Source organism: Malus sylvestris, chromosome 2, assembly GCF_916048215.2.
Source record: "Malus sylvestris chromosome 2, drMalSylv7.2, whole genome shotgun sequence".
NCBI lineage: Eukaryota > Viridiplantae > Streptophyta > Magnoliopsida > Rosales > Rosaceae > Malus > Malus sylvestris.
In genome coordinates, this window is record NC_062261.1 from 17,683,165 (window position 1) to 17,703,107 (window position 19,943).

At 37.4% G+C, this 19,943-nt stretch overlaps 1 protein-coding gene and 1 long non-coding RNA gene across 2 annotated transcripts; one reads left to right on the forward strand and one right to left on the reverse strand.

Annotated features, from left to right (window-relative positions):
- Positions 1 to 681: 681 nt before the first annotated feature.
- Positions 682 to 1,781, reverse strand: LOC126613767 (uncharacterized). The gene is made up of 2 exons (XR_007620187.1): positions 1,095 to 1,781; positions 682 to 998 (listed from the first exon to the last, which is right to left on the reverse strand). It is a non-coding gene; the product is annotated as an uncharacterized LOC126613767 (long non-coding RNA).
- A 14,920-nt stretch (positions 1,782 to 16,701) lies between these two features.
- Positions 16,702 to 19,611, forward strand: LOC126613768 (malate dehydrogenase, glyoxysomal-like). Its single transcript, XM_050281355.1, has 8 exons — positions 16,702 to 17,187; positions 17,290 to 17,604; positions 17,694 to 17,783; positions 17,874 to 17,957; positions 18,823 to 18,858; positions 18,948 to 19,037; positions 19,114 to 19,208; positions 19,293 to 19,611. The coding sequence occupies exons 1-8, from the start codon at positions 16,888 to 16,890 to the stop codon at positions 19,363 to 19,365; spliced, it is 1,083 nt and encodes a 360-aa protein (XP_050137312.1). The 5' UTR covers positions 16,702 to 16,887; the 3' UTR covers positions 19,366 to 19,611.
- The last annotated feature ends 332 nt before the right edge of the window (positions 19,612 to 19,943 follow it).

Consider the following 19,943-nt stretch of genomic DNA (forward strand, 5'->3'; position numbering starts at 1 on the left):
TATGTATATCATCAAATGAAATTCTCCCATAAAAAATATATAATCTATTATCAAGCACGTGAGAAGCCAGTAATTAAAAGAAACATGAATTATGTATTTTTCACCTGCACAATATCCCTTCCACAGAAATTCCAATCCAAAAGTGTCGGTGCGGTTAACTTCAGTTTCAAAAAGCTAAACCGTTCCTGCGCAGACATGTTGCAGATTTGCAGTGCCAAGGCTCATGAGTCTAAATGTAAATTTGTACCTAACATTCCATATGTTTGTTCGTCAATACATTTGGACTGTGATTCACTCACTGGTACATAAGTACCAATCTACAGCATCGACTATGTATAATTTTCTTGATATTTGATTCTTCTTAAACTTACATAAATATTGACAATAACAATGACGAAAGATCTATACGTACGTACTAGACGCTGAAATAAGTTGGTGCCCTTAAAAAAAAATTCTCTAAACAATATTGCATTCAAGTCGGAACTATATAGTATAGCTGGAGGAGGGAGGTAGAGGGATTCAAGAAAACTTTCTGGAAATTTTGTAGTCTGGAATATTGATCCTTGCAATCAGATAGATCATAAATACGTACTAAATACGAACACAATGTCATCTAACAATTAACAAACTGATCAAGCAATCATCTAATTACAATTAATCAACGCAAAATAATGACTTGGATGATAAGAAAATCGTGACTTAGTTTGTTGGTAGCCAATAGGAGCCTCGTGTTCATTACATAAATCCAGTAGAATTACACATATTTAAACAGATGAAATCCAAGGGAATATCTGAAAGAAAATGCAACAAAGAAGCAGCAGCAGCATCATCGATCATCATTACGAGATAAAGTGAAAATTAAAAACTCAGATTAGATACGGAACTAAATCAGATCCCTTAATTATAAATTGTTTATACTTCCCATGAACTTTTCACCCATGAAGAGGATGACCGACCAACGAACCCATTAGGCTTTAAACATCTTATTCCTTCTTCACCTTAGAAGAATCACACACAGAAAGAATTGAAGGGTAGTTGGTATATGTGTATATAAATCTTGAACAATAATAATGTAGAATTACTTTGGAATTTACCAAATAAAAATACATGAGAAAACTATAATTAGAATTGCCTGGCTCCATCCTGTCTGCCTCTAAAATTTCTCGCGAGGAATGGTGTTGGTTGAGTTGGTACTCTCTCTACACAAAACCTATAAGAGATCAGTTACATTCATTGATCTACCACTTAATCATCCTTGGGATTTGTTTGAAAGTGACCTCTCATCATGCCCCAATGGATCAATGGAATGACTTCATATGTAGGGTAACTACCCTTAGTTTTGTTTTGAAGGGCATTTTGGTCAATGCACCTGAAATATTGGGCAATGGGTGGTGGAGAAACAAGTAGTGCTTCTTGTCTTCTATGTCCTGCGCCATTACTAATGACTTTGCTTGCCCAAAGCTGGACCCCGCCGCTTATTCCTTCTTTTTTCTTCCCTTATTTTCTTCTTCTTGCTTCTTCCATGTAGCTTCTTTCTCCTTTACAGAGAGAGAGAGACTATTTCTCCTTTACACACACACACACAGAGAGAGAGAGAGAGAGAGAGAGACTATGGGAGAAGAGAGAGGGAGATCTGGGGTTATATAGATTGGGGCCAGAAGAACCAGATGGGAAGACGAAGAAGCATTTGTTTTGGGCCATGCGGCTAAATTTGGCCAGTGAAACGCCCTTTTCAACTTACCCTTTGGTCCGTTTTCTGGTAAGACATAAAGTGTGCTTTTCTTGTTCCATTCACCCATTTAATTATGTTATTCCCATAATTAGTCACACTATATTGCCCCAACGATTCATGCATTTTTCATGCAACTTTTTTTTTTTTAAAACAAACGATATTATCCACACTAAGAGAAAGGGGGAGGGGCTTAGCATCACACTGAGTTAGCAAAAATGTGGTTCAAATTTGCTTTTAGCAAGAATCGAACATAAGACCTCTCACTTACAAGTGAAAATGAATACCACTAGACTATAGTACCAACTGACATTTTCCATGCAACTTTAAACTATCAAGTTTGTGTGTCGAGTGCAAACCCTAAAAAATATCAAGTTTTTTACTCTTGAGGAGGTGTGGGGAGATTATCATCAAAATTTCACTCACAATTGTAAAAAATTATTCATTTTTCTTAATTGTTTTTTGGGAACTTTTACTGACATTCTAAAAATCTTATTTTGCACTCCTCAAAGGTGTAATTTTTTTCTAAATATGGAAAGTTTGTGTGGAGCATAAAATAATCCCAAATATCCAAGAGGCGACATGTGGATCTTATCCCGAAGAAGACAAGATTGCCGTCATTAAATAGATAAGGCATACAACAACTGACTAAAGCTCCACTGCTTGTGGCATGTAAAAGTCAAATGACATTAAAGATAGGACTAATTACTAAATCTTATGTTTAATACATTCCAAATTGAAGATCAACTCAATCAAGTAAGGAATCCTCATCATAATCAATCAGGGATACCTCCATCATCATGAGATTAAAACATTAAGACATTGCAAGCATATCCAACCCTTGTATCAAATCCAAGGGTGAGTGATAATGCATTCCTTGTTTACCAGAGGAGGTGACCAAGAGAACATTTCTATATAGGGTGAACTACCGTTTTAGCCGCTGAATTATTCTCCGAGCAAAAATTCAGTCCATAAACTATTTTTCCGAGAAATTAGTCTTTAAACTAATTAAAATTTGCTAATTACATGCCTAATATTATATTTGAAGCTATTTTATTTAATTTTTCCTTAATTTAAGTCATGTGACTTGCATGTGATACACTTTGGAGGACAAACAATAGCTTTAGAGAGTAAATCAAAAATTATATTTCTAGCCAATATGCAACATTAAGAACTTATAGGCGAAAAAATGACAATATCAACTACTAAAATGTGTCTTGTGATTTAAGTTGACGAAAGATTTGATAGAATAGCTATGAATATAATGGTAGGGATGAAATTGACAATTTTAAATGTATTTAGGGACTGATTTTACAAAAAAAAATAGTTTAGGGACCTAATTTTCATTCAGATGATAATTTAGGGACTAAATCGATAGTTCACCCTTTCGGGATAAAACTCTGTGTCTTTCGAATTCTTAATCCCAAGATATTATCTCTCCATTAATATCTTGGGAACATTATTCCCTCATTCATCCTTCGGATTACATAAATACCAATTCTCCACCAAACTTTAGTAAGCTTTTTGCTATGCATACAAACCCTAAACACTCAATCTTTTTAGAGAAACTAACTTAAGCATCGAAGATCCATTGGTCGACCCCCCCCCCACCCGTCCACCCCCCCTGCCACCACGTGGGCGAGTGAGGCTTTGGTCTTTATCAAAGGTGTTGATTGTTTTGTCGATACAAATTTGTCAAGACTGAAGACAGTGGATTTTTGCTACCACAATTTGGAGTGCAAAATGAGAATTTTGGAGTGTCAATAACAATTCTCTTGTTTTTATTTTGGCAATATTTACTTTGAACTAGTTAATCTTGAAAAAAAGAATATGATTTTCAACCACTACGGGGCGGCCCAGTGGCTGAGGACGAATTCTAGGCTCACATTTCACATGACACGCGCTGGTTTCAATTCTTGGCACTGGTGAATCACACAATGGTGGTCATAGGTGGGTGAAATGCAAATGTGCGTCTTCCCAGCCCCTGAAATGATAGATTGTGGCTCAAAAAAAAGAAAGGATAGATTGTCATGGCAAGGCCCAGCTAGTCCCCTTTTGGGGAAAAAACAATATAATTTTGAGACACAGCATTTCTCATTTGTATACGATGTCGTAATATTACCACGTCGTTAATAACGTAATAAAAGGTATAACCATATCCAGTGTAAAATCTTTCGAGTGGAATTATAATCTTACACCATGGTAAAAAATAATTAGTGAAATATTCTTATGATCATCGTGTATACAACATACAATATCTTCTTTCTTTCTTTTTTTAAATCAAAATGACTAGTATTGAATTTTTACTGAGTTTGCTAGAAGATAAATGTTAGTAGGAAGAAGAAAAGACCTAATGAAATATGAGGGATCAACAAAAATAGGAGTATTTTTTTTCCAAAAGAAATAATGGGACTATTATGAATTATTCAACTTGGTATAAGTAAATAAAACAATAAAGCGTAGACTGGAGGAGGAGACATATATCCACTACCGACCCCGCGGACAATGAATGTGTGGTGGTGGTATTTGAATGTGTGGTGGTGGTATTGTGCCTTAAACGTCAATGATTCTCCACCAACATTTTCAAAGAAACCCATCAAAACGCTCCACAATATAAGACACCAAAAGCGATGTGCTGTAATCTAGAAGCTCATTATTTTAGTGCTTTTCGAGTGCCCTCTACCAATGGAAACAAAAAGGCCGACGAAACAATTTACAGCCCGCTCTATCGGCAGAGTTGAATTGTGCTTCCAGTTTGATTTACCTTTCGTATTACTCTTACCACTTAGGCTATAGTTACTTCAATTTTTCTTTACTAGGGCACTTAACAATTAATTATGTTGTGTTTGGATGAGGGATATCAACTACCAAACAATATAAGCTACATTAATAAGAAATGTATTACAAAACATATTTTGTAATTTAGCCAACATTAGCAAAGTTCGAATTTTAAAAATGACCAATTCGCTACCAATTTATTCTCTTACTCCTTTAGCGTATCAAAAAAAAAAAATTGGCAACATTAATTAGTAAGGTAAAAAAGGATGGGTTATGCAACCAAAAAAGGTTCCTATCAAAAAGCATAGGGAGAGAGAGAGTCACAAGATGTGTAATATGTTCTATAGGATTTCCTTCATAAATGATGTCTTGAGTTCAATTTCAACGATGCATGTGTTAAAGAGCCGAAGAAGGCGGAAGAAGAAGAAGAAAACTCTCACGTCCAATTAGCTCAAAGTCATTTACAACATAGCCCAAGTATGAAAAATAATTTCAAAGAATGATTTTTATCCTTTGGTTAGTAACGTGGAAGAAAAAATCAATAATATCGGCGAAATATCACCAATATTATCGTTTTTTTGGAGATCCGATATTTTTTTAACTATCCAAATAATTTTCATCAAAATATCAAGATATTATCGATAATATCGCGATATTTTCAAAATTATCAATAATATCGCCATATAATACTAAAAAATACTTAAATATGTTGAGAAAACTCAACACATACTTCACTTGATCATAGCCCAAAAGGCGAACAAGATATGGCTTACTGAGCAGGGGAATGTGGGTTTTATAGGACAAATTGCGAGGGCAGTGAGCAAGCATGGGCGATGTGGGACTCTCCCAATAGGAGAAAATCAGAATTTCGGCCGAAAATTTACACCCACTTTAAACGGCCATAACTTTGTCAAAACTCAACGAAATCAAGCATAACAAAAACGAAAGTTGTAGCCCTCAAAGAGAGGAAGAGAATGGTACCTCACACGACGTCTGAATCGTCGTGGTTGGGCCGGAAAATTCCTTGAAATTCACTGAGATCGCCGGAAACTGGGTAAGATTCAAATGAGTATAACTTTTTTAATACTCAACGAAATTGAGTGAAACAAAAAGCAAAGTTGTACTACTAGACAAGACGAAGAGATTGATACCTTGCACGCCGGCCAAAGCTCCGTGGTTTGGCCGTAAATTGCCTCGAAAGTCACTGAGGTCGCCGGAAATTGGGTAAGATTCAAATGAGTATAACGTTTTCAATACACAACGAAATTGAGTGAAACAAAAAGGAAAGTTGTAGCCCTCGAAGAGACAAAGAGAATGGTACCTCACATGAAGTCTGACTCATTTTGGTTTGGCCGGACATTGCCTCGAAAGCCACTGAGGTCGCCGGAAACTGGGTAAGATTCAAATGAGTATAACTTTTTCAATACTCAACGAAATTGAGTGAAACAAAAAGGAAAGTTGTACTACTCGACGAGACGAAGAGATTGATACCTTGCACGCCGGCCAAAATTCAATTGACACACTCCTGGCTTCCAAAATTCAATTCTTTTACTTTATATAAACTTGAAAAAACATAATCGGCATCCAAATTAAAGTTTAGTCTTATTCTTATGTGTAAGAAATTTAAAGTGTCAAATTCGGCACATTATTCTTCATCATTTTATTCACTTCCCTTTTTTTTTTTAATATCCTAAATAAAACCTCCAAATATTGTACTAATTAATTATATATAAATGATTATGGTGTGTTTAAACTTCTTTCATTAATTACTACATATTGTCTACACTCACAATGTTTGCCAGCTCGCTATATAATCAACTTAAATCAGTTAAATCTATCATGCAATGCATTTCCTTCCAATTTTTTGTGATAAACTAATAGATAATTGACTAAATAAACATCCTACAAAGTTTCATTAAAAATTTCCAAGTTTTTCTTACAATTTCCGTGGTTTCCATGTAATTTTTATCGATATCGATATTATCCCGATATTTCCATCGATATTTCCGTGTTTTCAGACTACCGATATTTTCGATATTACCGATATTTTCTTCCTTGGTTAGTAATCAAGGGGAAAGGCATGCCACCAAAGACAGGACTCAAGTTTTTCCCCAAACCTTGATGTGAAGTGTGTTCTATCCATCTAAAACTTTGAATCTTCTCCTATTTAATTCTTAGAGTAAACTATCGATTTTCCTCCTGAACTTTCCGTTAACTTTTGATTTCCCCCTAAACTTTTCAATTGGAATATTTAGGACTTAAACCAATTTTTTTGGCCAATTCCCCCTGCTGTTACTTTTTTATTCATTCCATCCAAATTTCTGTTAAATGGAATCATGTGCACAATATGTGAGGATAGTTCGGTCGCTTTGTTCTTTAAAATAATTGAAAACCCTAGATTTCTAGAATGTCAACCTATGCAAATCTATATGATTCTATAGTTTTTATGTCTGAAGATCTAGTGAAGTGACACTTTTGTCCTCAAATGAGAGTTATATGGTGTGCACGTGATAAGAGTTAACGTTAATTTGGATGGAATCTATGGAAAACTAACGGTAGGGGAAATTGGCCAAAAAAATTAGTTTAAGTCCTTGATTTTCCAATTAAAAAATTTAGAAGGGAAATTGAAAATTAAACGAAAGTTTAGAGAATAAATCGGTCGTTTAGCCTTAATTCTTACTGGTCTTTTATTTTTTGGGTTTAGAAAATTGGGGCACAATAGATGAAATCATTGTTATTCTCTAGCCAATGAATTACAAGAACTAAGAATGAGGTCTTTCTTGGAGGCCCAAAATGGGTGTGGGCTTTTGAGTATTATCAATTGTAATGTGACAGACAAGGACATAAAGAAACTTAATAACATACATGGACACAACTTTTTGACAAAGATAATAAACAATAACTTTGCTCGTTATAATTAGATTAGATTCAGATCTATTTGGATAATTGGCTTGGATGTCTCGATCAATATCCTATTAAATACATTATATTCATATCATATATGGATTTGTGAAGACTCTAATTTAATTTTATTGTTAAATAATATGATTAGTTGTTTTTAACTAATGTTTTTATCTTTATTTTTTGGTCGAATTTTTTATTTTATTTTTTGCGTGTAACTTGTGTGCTATTTTATTTTATTGGATTCATCATCTATACTAGGATTTATTTGTGTAGTATAAATAGAGTTAGAAAAAGAAAAAAAAAAAAGAAGAAGGAAGGCAGTAGCACTTTCCCTTCCCTTTTTCTTTATACGTTTTATCTCTCTTTACGCTCTCTCGACTCTTCTCTTGGCAAAAGAGGTGTCTTCCTTCTAAAGCATCATTTCTTCTTCTTCCTCTTAGATTTGGAATTGGTTATCCCTGACGGCAGATGGATAGAGTAGGAGAATTACAGAGCTAGGTGTCCGCAAATTAGAGATTTAGGGTGGCATTCATTTAACAATGTGTTCAGAATATGTATGGTTCCTCGTTGGGAGAATGTGTATTGATTATTTCAGATGATTAGAGATGTACATCCCTTATAAAAAAGCTAGAGAGGCCCACACTTATGAGGGAATCTAGGATAAAATATCCAATCCTCCTAGGATTATGATTATTTTGTCTAATCTCTAAGATATCTTAATTTGACATAAATTAGAGTTTCCATACTGTGGAGACAAGTAATATTCTTTGATGAGTTTAAAGCTACTGGAATCATGCCAGGCTACCATGACCTGTGGTAGTCCGATCCAAAATACCTATGTAGCTCCGAAATCACTCTGATGGTCTTCCGGTCATTCTAACCTCCCTAAGTGCCATGTATCATGGGCCAAAATATTATGGTCCCACAACTACCCCTAACTATACTTCTAAAAATACGTTCCCCTCGAGGATAGATAGTTACCAACGGACCGTGGGCGAATCATTCTAGAATGACCTTTCCTAAATGCATACCGATATGACTTTGAATTGCTTGTTTGATTCGGAGCTAGCCAAGTCCAACTAGTCCTACTTGCATGTTTATCAAAAATCTAATCTTTCAAATTTCTGAACCATATTATAAACCCCTGGTCAGAATTCCAAATGCATAACTAACAAGATGGATGTAGGGTGAAATGTGCCTATTTTGATTTATCCTTGAAAGAACATAGATACCTTAGGAGATCGAATGAGACAAATATTCTTGTAAAAGAATAGTTACGCAAGGCACAACTTTAATGAGTGTTTAGGGTTACATTTTTTGTGTACCTATTAATTTACAAGAATATTCTTGTGATTCAATCTTCAAAGTAGAATTCGATTCAAGAGTTGTGAACACTTGATCCTAAATTAGATGTGATTTCTTTAAGGGTCGTTGTTGAACACAATTTTGCCCAGCAATAGATGATCGAACCTGCGAGAACAAAGACTAAGAAAGATCGTGAAACCAAGCGCGGGGGATGGTGGTTTCTGGCATATGCACTCCAACGATTAAGTCAAGAAATGAGAGAAACGGGTATAAAGATTGTTAAGTGTATAGAGAGAGAGCTCAGAATGTCTAACCATTTGTGAGGTGTCAGGATGCCTATTTATAGGCGTTTATGGAGTCATCTTTGGTGCTCTGCTAACTCTCTGAGTTGTTATAGTGGTTGGAGTTAAAGGTAAATCCCTCTTCACTCAGATGTCCCTGTTGCATGAGTCAGAACAATCTGCCTATTGTGCAGCATAGGTCAGTATTATCTGTCATCTGCACGATATAGGCAATCACATCACCCCTACCAATCACTTTGCCCAAACGTTCCCTATAGCAGAGTGAAGATGATCAGTATGGGACTGGAAGGATTGTTATCTGAGTGGAGATAATTAGACATGATGTGGGTGCCTACGATGTCTACTCCATCTAGAGTACCCAGGGTGAGATAGATTGTATGAACCCGTTAAGACTCCAATTGATGAGTGATCGTATAGAGTTTGGCTAGAAACCACCAAGTTTTAATATCTTGCAATAAGAGGAGTAAGATGCTTTACTTATTTCAGGTCCAATCCGCATAGTGGACTCATATATTTACTATTCCGATGAGGTGGAAAATATGGTTTCACAACCGTCAAGGCTTGCTCTTGAATGGAATGGAATCACGAAGAGTTTCACGTAGTGGATGATTTTCAACTTTAGTGTGAATAAACTGACACGTGTATTTGTTATGCTTGTTGATTATCCACGAGCTTGATGAAGAACACAAATGTTTGAGTGTTTGCTTTGGCAAGAAAGCTTTCTAGTTTCTCTAAAGGTTTAGACTTGCTTTGTTTCTCTGTTGCCCACTTTCTTGAAAATGAGCCTAGTATTTATACGTGAGCAATTGAATCTTAGTTTATAATCCTCAATCTGAATCCTGTAATTTGTAGGATAGATTTTCACATTTGATTTAATTTGAGTTAATTATTTAATTTAGGTCTTAATTAAATTAGAATTTTTAGTTTAGGAAATTAAACCCTAATTGATATAATTTGGTCAAATTAGAGTTAATTTGTCCCATTTTGTATTTGATTAGATTTAGTTTATATTGATTGATTGGATTTAATCATTATAGTTAAATCATAATCAGTAGTTTAAGGAATTAAACCATAATTGAGAGATTTGATCAATTAGGGTTGTGGGACCATGATTTTCTAGGGTCGGAGTAAGGCTGATCCAAATACAATTACCTCATAAGTCATATAGTGGTGTCACCATCACCTTATTCTGGGGTAATAGGTGGAGTTTTGGCGACTTCGCCAAATGACTGTTTGTTCTACAAGACACAATTTGATTTAGATATGGACACAATCAGATCCTTAAGTCTTGTAGTTCCTAAATTTAGGAATTAGCGTGCACTGCAAGTAATCATAACTCCTAAGAGGATGTAAAATCTACCTCCAGATATCCTATAAAACTCTCTCGGCTTAGAATAAGGATTTTATCATTAAAAAGTCTTTCTCCTACGATATAAATACACATCTAGGGTTCATCTATAGAAACACAATCTAAACACTTGAATTCTTTTGCCCACTACATGAGTCTAAAACTATTCACTAACTTGATCGTCAGAGAGTTTTTGTCGGCGTTCTAGGCTTGTTCATGGTTGTTTACTATTTTGCAAGTAGTCGAGTTTGAGCACTTCCTCCACACATAGTGGTGCGCGAATTTAGTTCCAACAATTAGTGGTTTTCATTGAAAGTAAACTCATATTTCCTTTCAATCATATCACTCTACCAACTGACATGTCTGTGAAAGAAAGCTCGGTTAATGCCAACGTTAACCCCATCAGTAGGCATAACCTACTTTTTTCCTATGACCGACAATCCACTGCCCCAAGTCACTACCACCTAGTGACAAGTAATAACCTACAAGGAGTAACAATTATACCAGGGAACAACAAAGACCCAGTCAACATGCCACCTACTTCCATGGACTAGATATGGGAAACCCTGATGAAGATCAACACCTTTGTCAAAAAGCTGCAAAAGAACCAAACGTCCACTCGAGTAGAAAGACACTTTAACTTTGTGGACATTGAGAGGCATATGAAGAATCTGGAAAACTCAAGCGGACCAATTCCTGAAACCCAAATTCCTATTTTTGGTTATGGAAACATAATCACCATAACCCTCGAATGAGAACCCATAATGTCACCTACTATCCCAATCTCCACAAATGTCCCTAGTCCAAGAAGAGGTCCCATATACGGCTAACAGGTCACCAATGTAGCCTATGAATACATACCCTAGGAACCACATAATGCTCCCCTCCAGAATGTAACAGGAACATTGAGAGTAGAGCCTCGTTACCTAAGATTTGACGAACCTGATTTTCTGAAGACCAAGAGCGGCAACGTCCTTCAGATAAAGAGAACCCCAGGAGTTTGGTCAGGAAAAACCATCATTGAATCCCCAGTAGGCCGATGGTCCTAGTCAAAAGCTTTCAGTAGTGATCGAAATCACCCCCCCCACCAAAGAAGTTTTCCCAACCTCAGTTCAAACCATTCCATGGTGATTCCGACTTCAGAATACCATGTTATGCATTATCGGAATGTCATGGTCCTAAACAGCAACAATGATGCCTAGATGGGAAAAATTTTCCTATCAACCTTGGAGAGGCTAGCCATGAGATGGTACTCGGAACTGCCAACCACGTTCATTAATTGTTTTGAGGGTTTGGCTGACATCTTCATGAACACCTATTTGGTGCACCGTAATGTTCACAAGCTTCATAAAGCCCTGTTCAGAATTACCCCTCAATCTAAAGACGAAAATCTCATAACCTAACTGAAGCGCTTCTGGTAGAGTTGGTAGAAATAGAAAAAATATAATGATAAGTTAGCCACTATGGCGTTCAAACAAGGCATGTATGTCCATGCACTCATCTCCCAGAAGCTGAACAAAAGGAAGCATGATTATGCCACTTTGGCCAAATGCTTTGATATCTCGGACAATCTGACTAATTGGAATGAAAATATTAAAAGAACCACAACCCACCCAGATTACCTCAAAAAGACTAAGAAGAGCTAACAAGGACACCCCTATTCCTTCTTCGCAACAAGTTCTTAAATGAGGACATCGGGACAAACAGGCCCCGCCAAAGCCAAAACAGTATACTGCTCAGAGCACCACCATCAACAACATCCTTAATAGCATAAAAGACAAGTCATTCCTCTAACACCCAAAGCTGTTCCCGAAGCACCTGCCGAAGAAAAACCCAAACAAGCACTGTTCTTTCCACAAGAACATTGGCCATGCCACCAGGGGTTATGAATGTTAAGGAACCACATTGAAAAACTATTGGATCAGACACATTGCTGGGAATTCGTCAGAGACAAAGGAAAAAAGGCTGAGTTAAATCCAATGATAGGAACCAATCGGATAAGTATATAGACGATGAAGATCGACGATCGGCGAAGAAGCCCACTTTTAACATAAAATTCATCCATGAAGGATGAGAAATTCGGAAAATAAGAGAAATGATGGAAAGGGTCATAAGAAATCTGACTCCTATTACCCTGAGATGGACTCCATGTCAACTTCTTCAAATCGAGTAAAAGAAAAGGTAATCTGAACTACATGCAGTTCGATTCCCTTCTAGGTATGTAGGTAGTCCACTCCGGACTCAATAGTAATGTCGTCGTCTGTGCGAAGACAAGTCCATGGAGAACTCATCTCCCAACACCTCACCATAAGCTTATCGTTAAAAGTTATCCCTGATGTAATTATTTACATTATATCATATTTTTCTTAAAACTACACCAGTGATTTGATTTTCCTCCCCAGAAGTATAGGTAATCCTTCTCGGATTCAATCATATCTCCTTAAACAATTCGTCCTACTTTTACCATGAGAAGGAAATTTTAGTTGTCTTAATATCTATTTTTTTTTTCTTTCTTTTTTGTGATGCAAGGAGTACCTCACTCGTCCCAAACAAAGCATATACTTTGAAAACTTCACACAAATGCAAGTCTAAAATTCAAAATAGTACTATCAGAGGAATCTTTCTTAGCTCATTCCATGTTAAACAGATGTTAGCTTGGGAGACTTAAACAGTCGCGGGCTATGGGCATGAGCACATGGCACCCTGACTCGAAAGTCTAACTCACCATCCGGCCTCCGGAAAGTTTATACAACTAGTAAAGTTGTGGGTTATAACATTCAAACCTAGGCTCTATGCTATTGAAAGGAATAGTCGAAAGGGCGACCTAGGAATTATCAGAAGGTGGTTCTGAACTCCGACCCTAAGTACGACTACTTCTATCCTTGACCAACGTACTAAGGTCTGATGCTAACAAAAGGATTCAAAAAGTATTTTCAATCCACATGTCGACGACCAAGTTTCCAAAAAAAATTTGTTTAAGCTTCACTGGAGATGGACACATGATCTAGTCTAAGAAAGAAATCATTTCCTAGTACTACATTACAATTACTGAAATTCTTGATCCAAGAACTAAGGTGAGGTAAAAAGTTGTTATTGATTTGTTTCTTGTAGGTTGTTAGAAAATTTTAAGTTCGATAAATGAATTGATAAGCATGGAGGGAAAGATTCTTCATGGGTTTAAGGTTTAATTCCTGGTATCGGAGTATGGTGGTGTTATGGATATCGCGATGAGAATACTTTATGGATTCTAAGTTTGAAAGGAAATGTTACTCCGCATCAACATTACCAATGAGGTTTTTGAGCTCTGTCCCAAGCCCACAAACTAACTTGTATCATGCTCCGTTGCTTATTTTATTTCTACAAGTTCATTTACTTTGGAATGATTTATCGGATTTAGGAAAAAAGGTGCAAGACAAAGTAAAAAGATCACGTATGCACATGTTTATTATCAAAGTCTCAGTAAAAGGGTTCAGATAGGTACAATAGTTTGAGGGAGACAAGCCCTCACCCCTAGCAAAAAGAAAATTTTTGAAGAATCCTTGGCAAGAGTCCTTGGTGCTGATGGAGATATTACTACATAATAGATTACGTGTTATACCCATCTTGCTACTTTTCGAGCAAGATACTACATTGAGGGTGAGTATTATGATGGAGGCTCGTCGTTGCCATCGTCTACAAGCAGAGGATGAGGAAGAAAGAGTTGACAAAGAACCCTCTGAAGAATGTCAACACTTTGCAGAGATTCCACCCATACACAAGAACTGCATGGAAGGTGTTACGAGGGGATGAATTTTATGAAACAATTGCAAGAAGCGAAGGATACTAGCATGGAATAATGGCTAAATTGGGAATTACTTAGCTTCGTGATAGAGATTATTAAGGAAAAAGAATATTTTTGGTTTAAGGATTTCGAACATCGAAATATCAGAAAGGAAACTGGATGAGGAAATAAAGCTTTTGGTGGAACATAGAGGTTCCATGATGTAAAAGTGAAAATGGCTATAGAAGTCTCAAGTGGGAGTGGTGATTTAAAGGCAAGTCACTAGAGGATCTCATCATTGAATCTAAAAAGGTTTTCATCTTGAGATTAACACATATGAGGATCAAAGCCACTTGAAGAAATGTGCGATTGATTTTTGTGAAGCGTGCACACGAAATGGAGGCATCTGTCATCATTACGGTTGATTTTGCACGATTTTAAAGGTTGCAAGATAGAAATGAAAGCTACTCAACTGCCCCACTTTAATACCAAGAGTCGGATCAACACATATAGATAAAAGACTAAACGGTACGTATTCCAGCTTACTCCGAAAGACATAGTCTTTAGATAACTATCCATCATGGATTCACCAACTTTGGTCAGAGTAAGACTGATCTGAATACAATGACCTTAGAAGTTCAATCATGGATTCACCAGCTCTAGTCGAAGTTAGATCAGAATGAGTAGTGGTGCTACCATTATCCTATTATGGGGCGATAGGTGGAGCCTTAACGACTCCACTAAATAACCATGCTTGTTCCGCAAACACGCGATCTAATCTGGATATGGACACAATTAGATCCTTTAAGTCTTGGAGTTCCTGCAATCTAAGAATTGGTGTGCATTGCAAGTAATTATAACTCATATGCAATATCTACTTTAGATATCCTTTAGGATTCTCCCAACTTAGAATAAGGATTCTATCTTAAAAATGCATGTCTCCTTAAAGTATAAATGCAGTTATCTAGGGTTCATCTTTGGTAGTGCAGTCTAAACACTTAAATTCTCTTACCCACTACTTGAGTTTAAAATTATTCACTAACTTGACCGTCAGAGAGTCTTTGGTCGACATACCCTCCCCCCTTCCCCCGGTCTTAGGCTTGTTCACAGTTGTTTACTATTTTGCAGGTAGTCGAGTTCGAACACTTCCTCTACACTTGGTCGGTGCACAAATTTGGTTCTAACAAGGGTTAATTTGCTCTTGTTTGACAAAGATTTCAATGTCAACATATGTCGTTTGATGACTCGTCTGTCTTTGATGAGTCACATGCAATGTGTGCAATTTGGCAAGACCCTCTGTGTGAGCCACATGAGCCCTAATGAGTCAAAATTTAACTTGTTGGTGAACATTATTTCATCGAAATTCTGATGTTTGCAGGTATATTAGGGGGTTCCTATACCGCAAAAAAGATGATGCAAGAAAGAATAAACAAAGTCATGCGAGGATCAAAACATATACATTCTTAAAAGGAAGAATGAGAGCTTGATGTGAGGGTGGCAAGGTGGCACAACGATCTGAAAGATCATTCCCAGCTCTGAATATGCAGTTCCAAATGTTGACCCATTATAGATGCCTGAGTCATTGCATAGGACATTATTTCTTTGACCAAGCTAACTTGCTTATGGTCGATTAAGGGAATTTAGACTTGAACTAGTTAGAGGCTTATCATATAAGAGTTACACATGATTGAGGCTAACTCAAGTCAGAGTGTAGCTCATGTGCGTGACTCGTAAGCATGTAAAATCTACATTCCATCATGTATACAATAAATAACCCAATTTGTAAATCCCTCATTCGAACCTTGATTCAAAAGCCGTAAATCGTAAATCCCTAATTTGTTTTGTAAATATGAAATTGCTTACCTTAATAGCTTAAACGCCAAAGATAGAGCAAAGATGATTGTGGTCGATAGAGGATTGAGAAGGACAGATTCAAAGATGTGTGCCTCTATAGTCGTGACGACACTGAAGAGGTTCAAGAGGGTGAAGTGTGGTGGTGGGCGATGACGTTGGAGACTCATAAAGGATAGAGAGGAAGATGGGTTGAGACTCGAGAGAGATTCGAAGGTTGAGAGAGAGCGGAGAGTCTGTGGTATGTGAGGAATTAAGGTGAGAGAGAGTAAAGTTTTTAACGAATGGTTAAGATTCAATATCAACCAAATTCAAAAGCTATTATTAATTCTATATATATATATAATTATATTAAAATAGTTATCGGTTCGGTTCGTGATTACCGAATGAAGGCATCGTGCTGAACAGTTTCAAACCTTATGTTAGAGACTTTTCAATTTGGTTTCGGGACTTTCTTTGTTTGGTTCAATTTGATTCGGTTTGAGAAATTCCGATTTTTTTTCCACCCCTATCAAAAGTTATCGGTGAGAAAAATGCACCCGTTTCATATTATGGCTTTTTCCATGGATGAGGATCCTCTCCGGATCCTCTTTATGAGGATTATATGGATCCTCATATCCTAACCGTTCATCGTATATCGTGCGGTTAATTTTCGTTAATTACTATTTATGTTTAATTTTAAATAATAACATTCAAATGATTTCTAACCGCACAATATACGATCAGAAAGTTCGGATCGGTCATAGTATTGGGTTTTGGAACTTCAACTTGGGATAAGATCAGTTTCCATATTCCACACTGCCCAATTTCCCAGCAAAGCTTTCCCGTCATCGCTCATCCTCTCCACCCCCTCTCTCTGCTCATTTATTTATCGACGATCAGATCAATTTTCGTCACAAAAAATCACACGATGCAGCAGCAGCCGAGCCCAGAAGTAAACGCGAATCAACGGATTGCTAGAATTTCCGCCCATTTGGACCCACCAAATCTCCAGATGGAGAACGCTGCCACTGTTAGCCGCTTGAATTGCCGCGCCAAGGGTGGCGCCGCTGGTTTCAAAGTAGCCATACTTGGAGCAGCCGGCGGCATAGGCCAGCCTCTCGCCTTGTTAATGAAGATGAACCCCTTGGTCTCCGTTCTCCACCTATACGACGTCGTCAACACCCCCGGCGTCACCTCCGATATCAGCCACATGGACACCGGCGCCGTAGTAAGCTCCAAAACCCCAAACCCCAAATCCCAAATTCGTTGATTCATTCATTTCAATTTTCAAATTTCTAAATTTGCAAAATTGGTTTATTGGGTTTTGTAGGTGCGCGGGTTTTTGGGGCAGCAGCAGCTGGAGGAAGCGCTGACCGGAATGGAGCTGGTGATCATTCCGGCCGGTGTGCCCCGAAAACCCGGAATGACAAGGGACGATTTGTTCAACATCAATGCCGGAATCGTCAAGACGATCAGTGAAGCAATCGCCAGGTGCTGTCCGTATGCCATTGTTAACGTGATTAGCAACCCTGTGAACTCCACAGTTCCCATTGCTGCTGAAGTTTTCAAAAAAGCTGGTACCTTTGATCCTAAGAAACTATTGGGAGTCACCATGCTTGATGTTGTTAGAGCCAATACTTTTGTGGTATGCATTTAGTAACTTGATTATTATGTTTTATTGCTACCCAATTGCACATTTTGGCTATAGATTATGAAATTGTTATATGATTGCAGGCAGAGGTTCTGGGTCTTGATCCTAGGGACATCGACGTCCCCGTTGTTGGGGGTCATGCAGGGGTTACAATTTTGCCTCTTCTGTCTCAGGTTAGGACACCTTGTTTTCAGATGTTTCAGCTGTGTGTGTGATTGGGCAGAGAGTTTATTTAAATTCATTGTCGTTATTGCTTTATGCAGGTTAAACCTCCATGCTCTTTCACCCCAAAAGAAGTTGATTACCTAACAGATCGCATTCAGAATGGTGGCACTGAGGTGGTTGAGGTGGGTAACAAAATTCTTATTTTCTTGATTGGCTGCTATTTACATATGGAGACTATATGCTTTACTTTTAGTGAGTGCAAATCCTACAATTTATTTTAATTTAATGCAGAAAGGTAGTTTGATAATTATTTGACAGAACAAATGTGGGAAAGTCTGTTTACAGCTTCAACACCTTGTAGACTGTAGATTGGAAGAATTATAAGTTCTGAATAGTATGTTAAGGCTGATACCCTGACAAAGTACCGTAGAAGGTGTTAAGAGGGTACAACAATCGAATTAAATGGTGGCTATAAAGCACGAAGGTTTTGTACAATTGATGGAGTATCTAAGCAATAGTTGTGGACTCCCTTTCTATTTGCAGCAACTTTCTTTGTGGTCATCGTGAATAGTTGCAGATTTGGGCATGCAAAAGACATGATAACAATTAACAGGGTGGGATAAAGGTACTTTAGTATCATGGACTAGCTCATGTCAAAGATTTTCTTATTAGGATTCAAAAATTGCTCTTGTAAATGAAAGCAGATGGTATTGAGAGCTTTTCCCATTCCCTCAGTGTTTGCACAGACTCCTTAAGTGGTTATCAGGTCTTATGCAAGAGGTTTAGTAGTCATAGCATTGTCTTCTGGTTCATATACCAACCTGGTTTCCTGTCTTTAGGCTACCACTCTCTGGCTCAGTGCTATCATGTTTTTAACACTATGCTTAGTCTCATCTCATCTTTTAGAAGAGTGAAGTCTCCTCTATTTTGTGATTGGAAATTAAAAAACAGTGCCTTGCTTCAAAACCTTTTGCATTTTCGTGCCACCATAATTTTATTGATACTCAAGAGTGCTAGTTTACCAGGCAATCTTTACATGTTTTTCAGGCAAAAGCTGGAGCTGGTTCTGCAACATTATCAATGGTTGGTAGTTTCTGAAGTTTTACTTTTTCTTAATTTATTTTTGTTTCTGTTATTGCAGTTGTATTTACAGTAACTGAAAAAAAATGCAGGCATATGCTGCTGTTAAATTTGCAGACGCATGCCTCCGTGGCTTGCGAGGAGATGCTGGGGTTGTCGAATGTGCATTTTTGGCTTCTCAGGCATGTTACTAGTATTTTATGTCATAAACTGGTCTTTCTTGTCTTCGACCTAACAAGGAATGCATGCCTAGTGTAGGTGACTGAACTTCCCTTCTTTGCATCCAAGGTGCGGCTTGGCCGTACCGGAGCCGAGGAAATCTACCCTCTTGGCCCCCTGAATGAGTATGAGAGGTCCGTAATCTTACCTGTTTTGAAGCCATGCAGTTGACTCAATCTATACGAAAAGTTTTACATTTTTCCGTGTTTGCAAAACAGGGCTGGCTTGGAGAAGGCAAAGAAAGAACTAGCAGCAAGCATTCAGAAGGGGGTTTCTTTCGTCAGAAAATGAAGAGGTTGTGTTTACTACTTTACGTTGGAGGTGAAGCCGTTTTAGAATTTAGATGGTCCCTTGATACCCTTTCTCAACATCACATTGATAGAAAATAAACGGTAGGTAATCGATCTATCAAATGCAAACTAAGACGCTCTCCACAACTCCTTGATTTAGAGCATCACATGTAGGTTTCTAAGTTGTGTCATATGGCTTGTATGGTACTCGAACATGTTCCTCAAAGATAAAACGTGTGTTGAGGCAGCGATTGATTTTCTTTAATTCATTTATATCCACCCAAGATCAAAGTGAAATGAAATGTTTGTTGCAACGAAGCGAAAAGGAAAATGAAACTTGTTTTTGGTTCTCGCCTTGGGTTCAGATTCGACTTTGTATAGAAGCTTGGGCTTCAATGGGTGGTTCGCGACTGTAACAACTTCGAGCTTCGGTAAGATAATGCTGATTAATTTCAGCTAAGTAGAATTAATGAAGTGCATATTGCGTTCGCTAATTGAATTCACTCTCTGCATGGGATTCGTAGTTCAAGTGGTTTCCAACCCGAGTCCAAGGGTAGCCCAACTTTGAACATACATGGG

Excerpts from the sequence above, each read along its gene's own strand:
- LOC126613768 (XM_050281355.1), top strand. The coding sequence starts at position 16,888 with ATGCAGCAGCAGCCGAGCCCAGAAGTAAACGCGAATCAACGGATTGCT. Across the intron at positions 18,859-18,947 it reads GTTCTGCAACATTATCAATG|GCATATGCTGCTGTTAAATT; the intron begins GTTGGTAGTTTC and ends AAAAAAATGCAG. Across the intron at positions 19,038-19,113 it reads GTGCATTTTTGGCTTCTCAG|GTGACTGAACTTCCCTTCTT; the intron begins GCATGTTACTAG and ends TGCCTAGTGTAG.